Below are 11,330 nucleotides of genomic sequence, written 5' to 3' on the forward strand. Positions count from 1 at the left end.
AACCAGCATGACCAGCTTGACATGCTGGTCACCAGCATGACCATCTTGCACCAGCTGTATCCCACAAGACAGGCTGGTCACACCAGCATGACCAGCTTCCTCTCGCGCTGGTTTCACTGCAAACTGAGCGCAGCCAATGGGCGTATTAAACGTCATCACGTAGCATTACGGCACAGTGGTCATGGGAAATGTAGGAAGTACTGTCAGGGGGATATATGACCGAGAACAGAGCCTTATGTATCATGCATGTAATGCCTCATGCATCACCGGCCAAACTAGCTAGTAAGTTTTTATTAACACCCGCCAAAATTAATTTTAACCCGCATTTGGCAGGTTGGCGGATGTTAATTTAGAACCCTGGTTGTAATGTAGTAGTAACTGTACGATGGTAAACGCACATACACACACTCACACCACGCGCACATACACACACCACGCGCATACACACACATACACACACACCATGCGCATACACACACACCATGCGCATACACACACACACACACACCACGCACATACACACACACACCACGCATACACACACACACCACGCACATACACACACACACCACACGCATACACACACACACCACGCACATACACACACCACGAGCATCCACACACACATCACGCGCATACACACCACGCGCATACACACACAAACACACCACGTGCACACACACACATACAAACACACACCTCCTCAAACAACACAGGCCCTGGGGTCCGTTGCACAAAAGCAGAATTAAGACATCCGGGATAAGTTACTGAGCTGCGCTCAATGAATCCAAAACAAGAGCATACAGGCTTAACTGGTTGCACAACGAGCAAGTCAGGATGAGCAGACACGGATTCATCAAGCCAGGTGAAACCTATCCTGGATAAGTGCGCGCTCACGGCTCCCTCAAATAGACCCCACCACCGATCACAGATTCACTGATTCACCATGGCAACTAGAGCGGCTTCATTGCTTCTTCTACGGTGTGAAGTAGGTAGCGATAGCCTTCTCACAACAGCAACAAACAGCAACACCTCTGTTAAGGAGAATATTGCAACTAGTTCCGCGACCACCACGCGCAAAATGGTTAGGCACTCCCGTGACGTCACATTGTCGCATGACAGGTCGGTATGTAAAAGTTAATTAATGATCACAAACATTTAAATAATGACCGTGGGTCTAGGTATATGTGATGACAATGTTTAGTGGGCAGTGGAATAACTATTGGTTTCCGTTTGTGATGACTGACTGAGATAAGGGATGAGATTAAATAGATCCTGGAACTTAGCCTGGTCTGGAGCAGGCTAGCTCCACAGAATAAATCGCCATGGTGACTTATACCATAACATATCCTGCTGCCCCCTATCCCGCTTTTGTGCAACTGGATCACGGATAAATTGAGCCAGGATAACCAAGATATCCTGACTTAATCCCTTATCCTAGTTTTGTGCAATAGGCCCCTGGTCTCTCTCTCACACACACACCACGCGCATACACACACACACACACCACGCACATACACACACACCACGCACACACACCACGCGGATACACACACACACACACCATGTGCATACACAATCACACAAATACACAAACACACACCACGCACATACAAACAACAAACACACACACACACCTCCAATACACAAACACACACACACACCATGCACACACTCTGATGTCTGCATTGATAACGGCTGTGGTTAAAAAATCCAGAAAATCTGGTTCTGTAAGCGACTGATCCACACACACACACACACACACATAAGTGTGCCGTGACTGAAGCGCACCGACTTGTTAGACAGTCACCTCCTTTGTGTGCGTGTGCGTGTGCATACCTGTCTGTTTACATCTGGGGGCAGATACCAGAGCCACACACACACACCTGAAGGTGAGACAGCCACAACAGATCTGTGTGAGGGTGTGTGTGTGTGTGAGTGTGTGTGTGTGTGATCCTGAGCACCTGGCTACTACTCCTTCAGACAAGGCAGGAAAAGAACGAGGGATTGATGTCTCTGAGGAAGAAGAGAATAAGTGAGGGAGGCGAGGAGAAGAAGGAGAAGAAGAGAATAGAGGGAGGCGAGGAGAAGGAGAAGAAGAGAATAGAGGGAGGAGAGGAGGAGAAGAAGAAGAGACGCTCGTTGGGCTCGTTTCTCAGCCTCAGGAGGAAGTGGTCAGAGGACGGACAGGACAGCTTCCTACTGAGGACGCTCAGCAGCCGGACAAGCCATGGTCAGCTCCTACTGTGTGTGTGTGTCTGCCTGCGCACGCGCATGTGTACATGCTGGGGGTTGTGTGTGTGTGTGTGTGCGTCTGTGTGTGTGTGTACATGCTGGGGGGTGTGTGTGTGTGTGTGTGTGTGTGTGTGTGTGTACATGCTGGGGGTTGTGTGTGTGCGTGCTGTATGTGTGCCGTGTGTCTGTAACATGTATATGTGTGTGTGTGTGTGTACTGTACTGAATGTATGTTGTGTGTGTGTGTGTTTGTTTTATGTATGCGGGGGAATTTAAGTGTCATGTTAGCCAGAGGTTAATATAATATATGTGCTGTGTTCATGTGTGTGTGTGTCAACTAGCTGTTTACTTTCACTTGCAGTGCTTGAGGAGAGTGTGTGCATGTCTGTTTGTGTATTACATGTGTGTGTGTGTGTGTGTGTGTGTGTGTGTGTGTGTGTGTGTGTTAGCCAGAGGTTAATATCAGGCTTGTTGTGTCCAGCCATGGGATATTAGCCAGTTAGAGATTATTGATTGGAGACCAACATTAATAAAGTCAGTTAGAGATTATTGATTGGATTCTAAAAGTCTCTAAAAGTGACTGAGACCAACACTGTTTCATTCTCCTGGAAGTTCCCTCTCACTTACTCACAGGCATAATTGTCATGTACATGCAAGCCATTTCTGTCCACTAGTTAACTAGTGAGCCATTTCTGTGTGAACTAGTTAACTAGTGACAGCCAAAATGCTCACTAGTTAACTAGTAAGGCCCACATTTTTCTCTAGCTAACTAGTTCAAATGTTTCATATCTTACTAGTTAACTAGTAATGCTCAGCATGTTCACTAGTTAACTAGTGGACACTGAAATGTGCACTAGTTAACTAGTTCAAAGACTTCTATATTTTACTAGTCAACTAGTAAGGTACAAAAATGTTTACTAGCTGACTACAGAATGTCAAATTCCCACTTGTTAACTTCTATGTAATTTGGCCAGCCGCTTGGGCATTTATTCTGATATCTTGATATCAGGCCAACATGCAAGCCATTTTGGTCAACTAGTTAACTAGTGAGCCATGTTTGTGCACACTAGTTAACTAGTGACAGCATAAATGCCCACTAGTTAACTAGTGAACACATATTAGCTTCACTAGTTAACTAGTGAGAGCCAGAAATGTCCACTAGTTAACTAGTAAAGGCCAAAATGCATACCAGTCAGCTAGTTGAAGGCTTTTCGGTCTCACTAGTTAACTAGTGACAGCTAAAATTACATTACATTTGGCTGACGCTTTTTAACCAAAGCGACTAACAACATGGTAAACAGTAAGTTTTAGAACAATTCTCACAATTTTAGGACAGTTTCAAAAAAACATTAGAGTACAGTAAGAATAAGTGCGTCGGTGAGTGCTGTTTTTAGCAGTTACTTGTCAGTTTAAAACGGCTGGTGAGTGCTAGGATCAGTAAGACTTGTTGTAAGTGTTGCTATGAGAGTAGATGTTTACATTACATTAAAATGTGCACATGTTTACTAGTGAAGGCAAAACTCCTCACTAGTTAACTAGTTGCAGTAGGTCAATGTCACTAGTTAACTAGTTGGAGTAGGTCAATGTCACTAGTTAACTAGTGAACCATAAATGGCTTACTAGCTAGCTAGGTGATGGCAGTAGGCTCACTAGTTAACTAGTTGATGCATCCTTTGTCCAAACTAGTTAACTAGTGAGGTCATAAATGTATACTAGTAAACTAGTTGAAGCCTAAATTCACACTAGGCAGCTAGTGGCGCAGAATTAAAAGTGATTAAAAGAGTTAAAAGAATTAAAGAATTAAAAGTGCTTGAATTGGGGACTCCCTGGGGATCAATAAAGTATATATCTATCTATCTATCTATCTATCTATCTATCTATCTAAAAATCCCACCCACATTTGCATGTGGCACACAAGTTAACATGCTGGCCAAAGGTACTCTAGCTAGTAAACTAGTGGCTTCAATGTGACACTTACATGTAAACTAGTGAAGGCAGAACTGCTCACTAGTTAACTAGTGAAGACACAAATGCCCACTAGTTAACTAGTGAGGTCTAAAAAGTGTCACGAGTTTACTAGTGTGCACCAAAACACCCACTAGTGAACTAGTGATGGCAATTTCCATTCGACTAGTTAACTAGTGAGGTGCAAAAGTATCACTAGTTTACTAGTGTGCCCCAAAATGCCCACTAGTTAACTAGTGAAGGCCATTTCAGCCCCACTAGTTAACTAGTGAGATGCCAAAATTGTCACTTGTTAACATGTAAAGGCCAAAATACCCACTAGTTTACTAGTGAGGGTGTTGTGGGCCTTACTAGTTAACTAGTGGCATGTATATTTTGTTCAGTAGTTAACTAGTTACACCTAAAAACACAAACAAGCTGACCGTTTTTGTCCACTAGTTAACTAGTGGAACAATTGAAGTCTCACTAGTTTGCATGTGTGGCAGTGAAGTAGCTCACTAGTTAACTAGTGCCTGAAACGGCCATTATGCAAATTCTAATGAGAGGGTGGGTAGAAGACTCCTATTGGGTATTATGTAAGAATTCCACCCAGTCTAAATGTAAATTTACTGTTCATAGCCTCGCGATCAGGTCCTGATGGGTGCCCCTAGTGGCTAAAGTGACACACTGCTCTGCAATGGTACTTCAGTAGGCTATAGATAGTAAAGGAGAGCCTGCAGTATGCAGTATCTCATATTCTGTCAAAATGGTTTTTAATAATAACAGGGTTATTATTAGTGATCTTAGTGATCCACACCGAAGATTCAAGGGATCGATTTTAATATTATTCTTTGTTTATTGTTGCTAGGCAACCACAGACATAAATGTATCCATTCAGTCACGCTTTTCTGATTAATAACTGAAAAACAAAAGATTGTACACATTAACTGCACATGGTTTCAAAAGTAATTAAAAGCTCAACGATCAAGAAAAAAACTTCATGCACTTCTAAGGAATTGAACCCTGGTCTCCAGGGTGCGATTTGTGTAAAAACCAGAGGGGGCGATGATTTTGAATAAGTTTATAAACCCCCCCCCAAAAAAAGAAATTCATAGCCTAGTAATGTCATGGCTAATAATACCCTATATTGTTTTTGCCACCTTTGTAACATTTTAATTTTAGTTTACCGTGGTGTATGACTTTAAACAGCGAGTGTGCTTGGTATGATGATCAGCTCCTCTAATGCAGGGTAGGACTACGTTTTGACAAGCATACAAATTCACCTTGTTCTTGCCCCATCTGAAATGACTCCTCTACTTTTGCTGCCTCCATCCTTTCTTTATTTGTTCTGTAAAAAAACGTTGCATATGATGGCACTGAAGTCTTAAGTTAGTGAATTGGCTAACAGTGTTAGTTGGTAACCAAATGGCCTACACATTGCGCTACACGCTGCGTAGGCTACGTGCATTCTCTCTCCTGCTGATTTGCGTTCAGTAGCCAAGTGCGTAATATTGCCAAGTGCGTAATATTGTATATAAGTTGAAAAATAAAATGTGTTTATTGTAGAAAATAAATAGCCTATCATACTGTCAGTTAATTGCCTACAGTGCAGTGAACAGTTTGGAGAGTAAAGTTATAGGGCAACTTGAAGTTTTATGAAAATAATTTACGAACCAGAACATAAAGACCATGAAGCTTCTATTTATTGCAGCTGTTAAAACACCCGCTAGATGGTTTAAATACCCACCAACATTCGTTTTTGCAGTACAGATTATTTCTAAAAGTTATTTGTCTACTACTGGCTGATTTATCAAACGAGTGCTTTCTCGTTCGTCCTCCGCAAACTACAGGTGTTTCTGTAAAGAGCCATTGAATAAGCGATGCCAAGCAATTTCTGTAACACTTTTTGTGACATTCAGCAAATATCTCCTCATTTAATGTAAGTTCCTTCGGACAATAGGCCTACGTTCTACTATACGTGCAGTTGTCCTCCATTTCAGTTGCATCAGTTTTCTAATTTTGAAGGTTCTAAAACATTATTATGCTTCACTGAATCCTTCTCGTTTTCTTTCATTTGTCCAGCTAACTTTTCCATTGACCCTAGCCATTTATGATGGATTACACACTCGACATTCTGAAATGTCTTGCACGATCAAGGCCAAATTAAGTTATCACGCAGCCACTGTGTCAGCAGCATTAGTGCTGACGGTGACGGTGCGTTTCTGATGTCAGATTATTATGTAGGCTAGCCTACTAGACTGTTCTCACGTTGCAGCGCTTTACTTATATGAAGTAGCATTAATCAATATGAGGGGCAGAGGGGGATAAATGTTGTCCCCCCCGACGATAAAAATAATTTAGCAGAGGTAGGGATAGGAAAACCAGAGGGGGGGGAATCCTAACCATCCCCCCCTACAAATCGCACCGTGCTGGTCTCCCACATGATGTCCTGCTGCTTAACCACTTGAGCTAGTCTTGCCACATCAGCAATGCTATCATCAATGTTCATGTTACTGAAACGTTTTGTTGCTAGGCAACCATATACAAATGCCTCCAGTTTTAGCGCGATTTTCAGACTAATAACTGAAAAACTAAAGATTGTAGACATTAACTGAACGAATATTACAGCAATACACCACAACTTTGTCACTAGACATGTTATCAAAACATATTTTAATGCTCAAACGATCTTAGTTTATAAAAGTTTGCTCTTAGAACAGCCTGGACGAAGTCAGCCATGTTTTCTAGATTTCTGAGTCCTAAATGGACCAGTCAAAATCCTTGTTCCGCCTTCTTCATTTGCATGCAAGTGCGACATTGAGCACTAGTTAACTAGTGGCCAATGTTACGTCCCACTAGTTAACTAGTTGCACAAAATGCCAGCCGTTTGTGTATTTATTCAAATTCCACTAGTTTACTAGTGTGAGGGGCATTTTTCTCCTGCTAGTTCATTATGGACAGTGTTTTGTCCTCACTAGCCAACATGTAAGGCTCAAAATGCCCTCTATAAGCTAGTGAAAGGCATTATAATTCAGATATGCTCACTAGTTAACTAGTGAGCATGTCCTGTTCCATTACTAGTGAACTAGTAAGGCCAAACATGTCAACTAGTTAACTAGTGAAGGCCAATTTGTCACTAGTTAACTAGTAAGAGTACCTTTTGCATTACTAGTGAACTAGATAGCTCCAAAAACAGCCACTAGTGTGTGTCTTCTGCGCACTAGTTAACTAGCGAGCTGCTTCACTGCCACACATGCAAACTAGTGAGACTTAAATTGTTCCACTAGTTAACGAGTGGACAAAAACGGTCAGCTTGTTTGTGTTTTTAGGTGTAACTAGTTAACTAGTGAACAAAATATGCATGCCACTAGTTAACTAGTAAGGCCCACAACACCCTCACTAGTAAACTAGTGGGTATTTTAGCCTTTACATGTTAACAAGTGACCATTTTGACATCTCACTAGTTAACTAGTGGGGCTGAAATGGCCTTCACTAGTTAACTAGTGGGCATTTTGGGGCACACTAGTAAACTAGTGACACTTTTTGCACCTCACTAGTTAACTAGTCGAATGGAAATTGTCATCACTAGTTCACTAGTGGGTGTTTTGGTGCACACTAGTAAACTAGTGACACTTTTTAGACCTTACTAGTTAACTAGTGGGCATTTGTGTCTTCACTAGTTAACTAGTGAGCAGTTCTGCCTTCACTAGTTTACATGTAAGTGTCACACTGAAGCCACTAGTTTACTAGCTAGAGTATCTTTGGCCAGCATGTTACTTGTGTGCCACATGCAAATGTTGTGGGTGGGATTTCGTGAAATTCTGCACTGTGATTGGTTGTCATGTTCTATTTGGACATAGGGAGCCAATAGAAAGCCTCAATTTCCAGAATTCTCCACCTCCTAATTTGAATTCTGCGCCACTAGTTGACTAGTGTGAATTTTGTCTTAAACTAGTTTACTAGTATACATTTATGACCTCACTAGTTAACTACTTTGGACAAATGATGCATCAACTAGTTAACTAGTGAGCCTACTGCCATCACCTAGCTAGCTAGTAAGCCATTTATGGTTCACTAGTTAACTAGTGACATTGACCTACTCCAACTAGTTAACTAGTGAGGTGTTTTGCCTTCACTAGTAAACATGTGCACATTTTTGGCTGTCACTAGTTAACTAGTGAGACCCAAAAGCCTTCAACTAGCTGACTGGTATGCATTTTGGCCTTTACTAGTTAACTAGTGAAGCTAAAATGTGTTCACTAGTTAACTAGTGAGCCTTTTGGCTCCCACTAGTTAACTAGTGTGCATATTTTGGCCCTCACTAGTTAACTAGTTCACACAAAAATGGCTCACTAGTTAACTAGTTGACAAAAATGGCTTACATGTACATGACAATTATGCTTGATATCAAGATATCAGAATAAATGCTCTAATGGCTTGCCATACAAACAGGCCGCAAAAATGTTAAAGAGCAAACTGCCTGTCGCGGGAGCTGAAAAGGGCACATTGCGTTTTTCGTGTCATGCATATGAGAGGAGAGTTTAGCGTAAAGAGACGGAAGGGAATGCTTAAAGAGCGCCTAATTATGTATTCCGTGGTATGTACAAAGACTGCTCATGAAAGCGCATGTCTATTCTGCGCCTAAATACTTCTGCCTTGTAAAAGCAGGTGTTAATCCAAATTGCAGTTCAATGCATCAATAAGAGAACAGAATCGTTATTTAGAACACCAGTTTTTTTAAGTATTACTATCAAAAGCAACCTTAACTTTCGTTGGCCTTTCGAATGTCTTACTTTCACTTTCACGTCATTCACTTAAACTTTCCTACTTGCTAGATTTGACCAATCTTCCATAGCCTACATGCACAAGTAGTTTGAGAAGAACTACTGATCTTCATTATCTCTCTGCTTGTTGACATCTTATCATGTATTTCAAGATTGCTAAACATTTGATTCTTTTGTAATGTTGTCATCAGTTAACTTTATTCAACGGCTCTGCCGTTCAGTTGTGGACGTTCGTAAATTGCGTTTATGGGCGGAGAAAGGCAGAGAAAGGCGCAGTTTACACTTTGGATTGAAAGTTTGATAAATACGACGGAAACTTGGGTCTGACAGCGTTCGCAATCTGCGGCGTGTCCATGGCGCTGATAGCGCTATGTTCGCAAATGTACGTACATTTGGCCCACTGTCTCTCTCACACACACACGCTGTCTCACACACACACACACACACACACACTTAACAGTAGCTCGACTGAAATGTAGCTCGATTTAACTGTAGCTCGACTGAAATATAGCTCGATTTAACTGTAGCTCGACTGAAATGTAGCTCGACTTAACTGTAGCTCGACTTAACTGTAGCTTAACTGTGCATGTGAGTGACTGAGAGAGAGACACTTGCTAAGAAAGAGACTTTGTTAGCACACACAAAAACAAATTTCGTTGTACATGTACAATGACAATAAAGATTCTATTCTACAACACACACACACACAAAGAGAGAGAAAGACTTGCTTAATGAGTGTAACACACTCACTCACACACACACACACACACATACACGCACACAGAGACTTGTAACACACACCCCCTGTCTCCGCTCTGTTTTCTCAGACCCAGTGCTGCCCCCTGTTGGTGAGCAGGCCCAGTTGTGCGCGGAGCTCGGTGGAACCGAAGGTTCCGAAGTGGAGTCTGACCCCGAGGAGCTGGGTGTCACCGTCATGGAGAAGTTGGAGCAGGTTCTGATGGACGGAGCCAGTGGATCCCCAGAGCAGAACCCTGGTAGCCTGCTGGAGGCCTGGAGGCAGAAGAACCCTGTTCCTGCCCCAGGTCAGGGCAGCAGGGCAGGCAGATACCCACAGCCCTGGCTTGGTCAGTTCCAGCAGCGGGTGCAGCAGTCTGTGGAGCTGCACTTCCCCTCTCTGCCAGCAGAGGTCAGTGCTACGCAGCAGCCCCCCCAGCCCAGCGCGTACCTGAGGCAGGTGCAGGAAGTGGTGCAGGGGGAGCTGCTGCGATTGGCTCCTGTGCTCAAGGAGGCGGGGCTGCTTGGCACTGTGATTGCCAGGTACCACACCCACACAGTCGGCCAGCTGGAACTGCTGCTGCAGAAGAACCTGAACGCAGACCAGACGTTCACAGTGCTGGAGTGGACACTACACACCTATCTGAGGTACACACACACACACACACACACATGCATGCGCGCACACACACACACACACACATATGCGCGTGCGCACACACACACACACACACACAGAAACACATGCACACACACACACACACATATGCGCGCACACACACACACATATACACACACACACACATGCATGCACGCACACACACACACACACAGACACACAACCACACCTACATACACAAACACACACACACACTAGAGTGTGGCTACACGACCCGAGCCCGACGGGTCCCGACGGGTTGGGTCGGGTTCGAACAAATATTTAGAAATTATAGTCGGGTTCGGTTCGGGTTCGGATATGCATTGGAAGCTTTACATTTAAAATTGCTTATTATGTTGGGTAACCAACAGGTCTGCTTTACATGCAAACGTTTGTTTTTTGAGAAAAAAGTAAAATGTAAAAAAAGACCTAACAGCTTTCTTCCTGTGTGCAAGATTTGTTTGTAGCCGTGACAACGCATGTGCATTTCAGGCAGCATTTCTTGGGTGACGTTAAAAAAAGTTGTTAGCCTATCAGGAGATTTTAAGATTATTTGCGTTGCATACTGTGGTAAAGGCATAGGCTTCCGGTAGGCTATAAGGTCGTCTCGTTCAACTGGATGAGGATTTCCTCGAGTTGCACCAATTAACGTCGATGCTGCATATGGATCGTGACAGAGGCACTGTAGTTTCAAAGACTGTTGCAGTTCATTTCAAGACTTTTCATCAATGGTAAGACTAGAATTCTATTTCAATAGGCTATGCTTGCTTGGGCCTCTTGTGTTAATGTGCGCTGTGTGTGACCTGCGTGCGTGCGTGCACGCTCATCTGATTCTGTAGACAATTAGAATTCCATTTGTTGTGTGTTCCGTTTAATGGGCTAAAAAGACAGGCTATCCACAAACGTGAGCGTTTAATCACTAGCATGGGAATAACTGAGGCATCATCTGCGTCGGGCTCGGGTCGGGTTCAGAC

At 43.1% G+C, this 11,330-nt stretch overlaps 1 protein-coding gene across 1 annotated transcript in view; it reads left to right on the top strand.

The window, feature by feature from the left end:
• The first annotated feature begins 1,928 nt into the window (after window positions 1-1,928).
• LOC125302825 overlaps window positions 1,929-11,330 on the top strand; it is a 43,108-nt gene continuing 33,706 nt past the window's right edge. The window contains exons 1-2 of the mRNA XM_048256147.1: window positions 1,929-2,233; window positions 9,791-10,346. Coding sequence (XP_048112104.1) covers window positions 2,011-2,233; window positions 9,791-10,346 — 779 coding nt within the window. The 5' untranslated portion in view covers window positions 1,929-2,010. The remainder of the gene's footprint in view (window positions 2,234-9,790; window positions 10,347-11,330) is intronic.

Source organism: Alosa alosa, chromosome 1 (genome assembly GCF_017589495.1).
Source record: "Alosa alosa isolate M-15738 ecotype Scorff River chromosome 1, AALO_Geno_1.1, whole genome shotgun sequence".
Taxonomy (NCBI): domain Eukaryota; kingdom Metazoa; phylum Chordata; class Actinopteri; order Clupeiformes; family Clupeidae; genus Alosa; species Alosa alosa.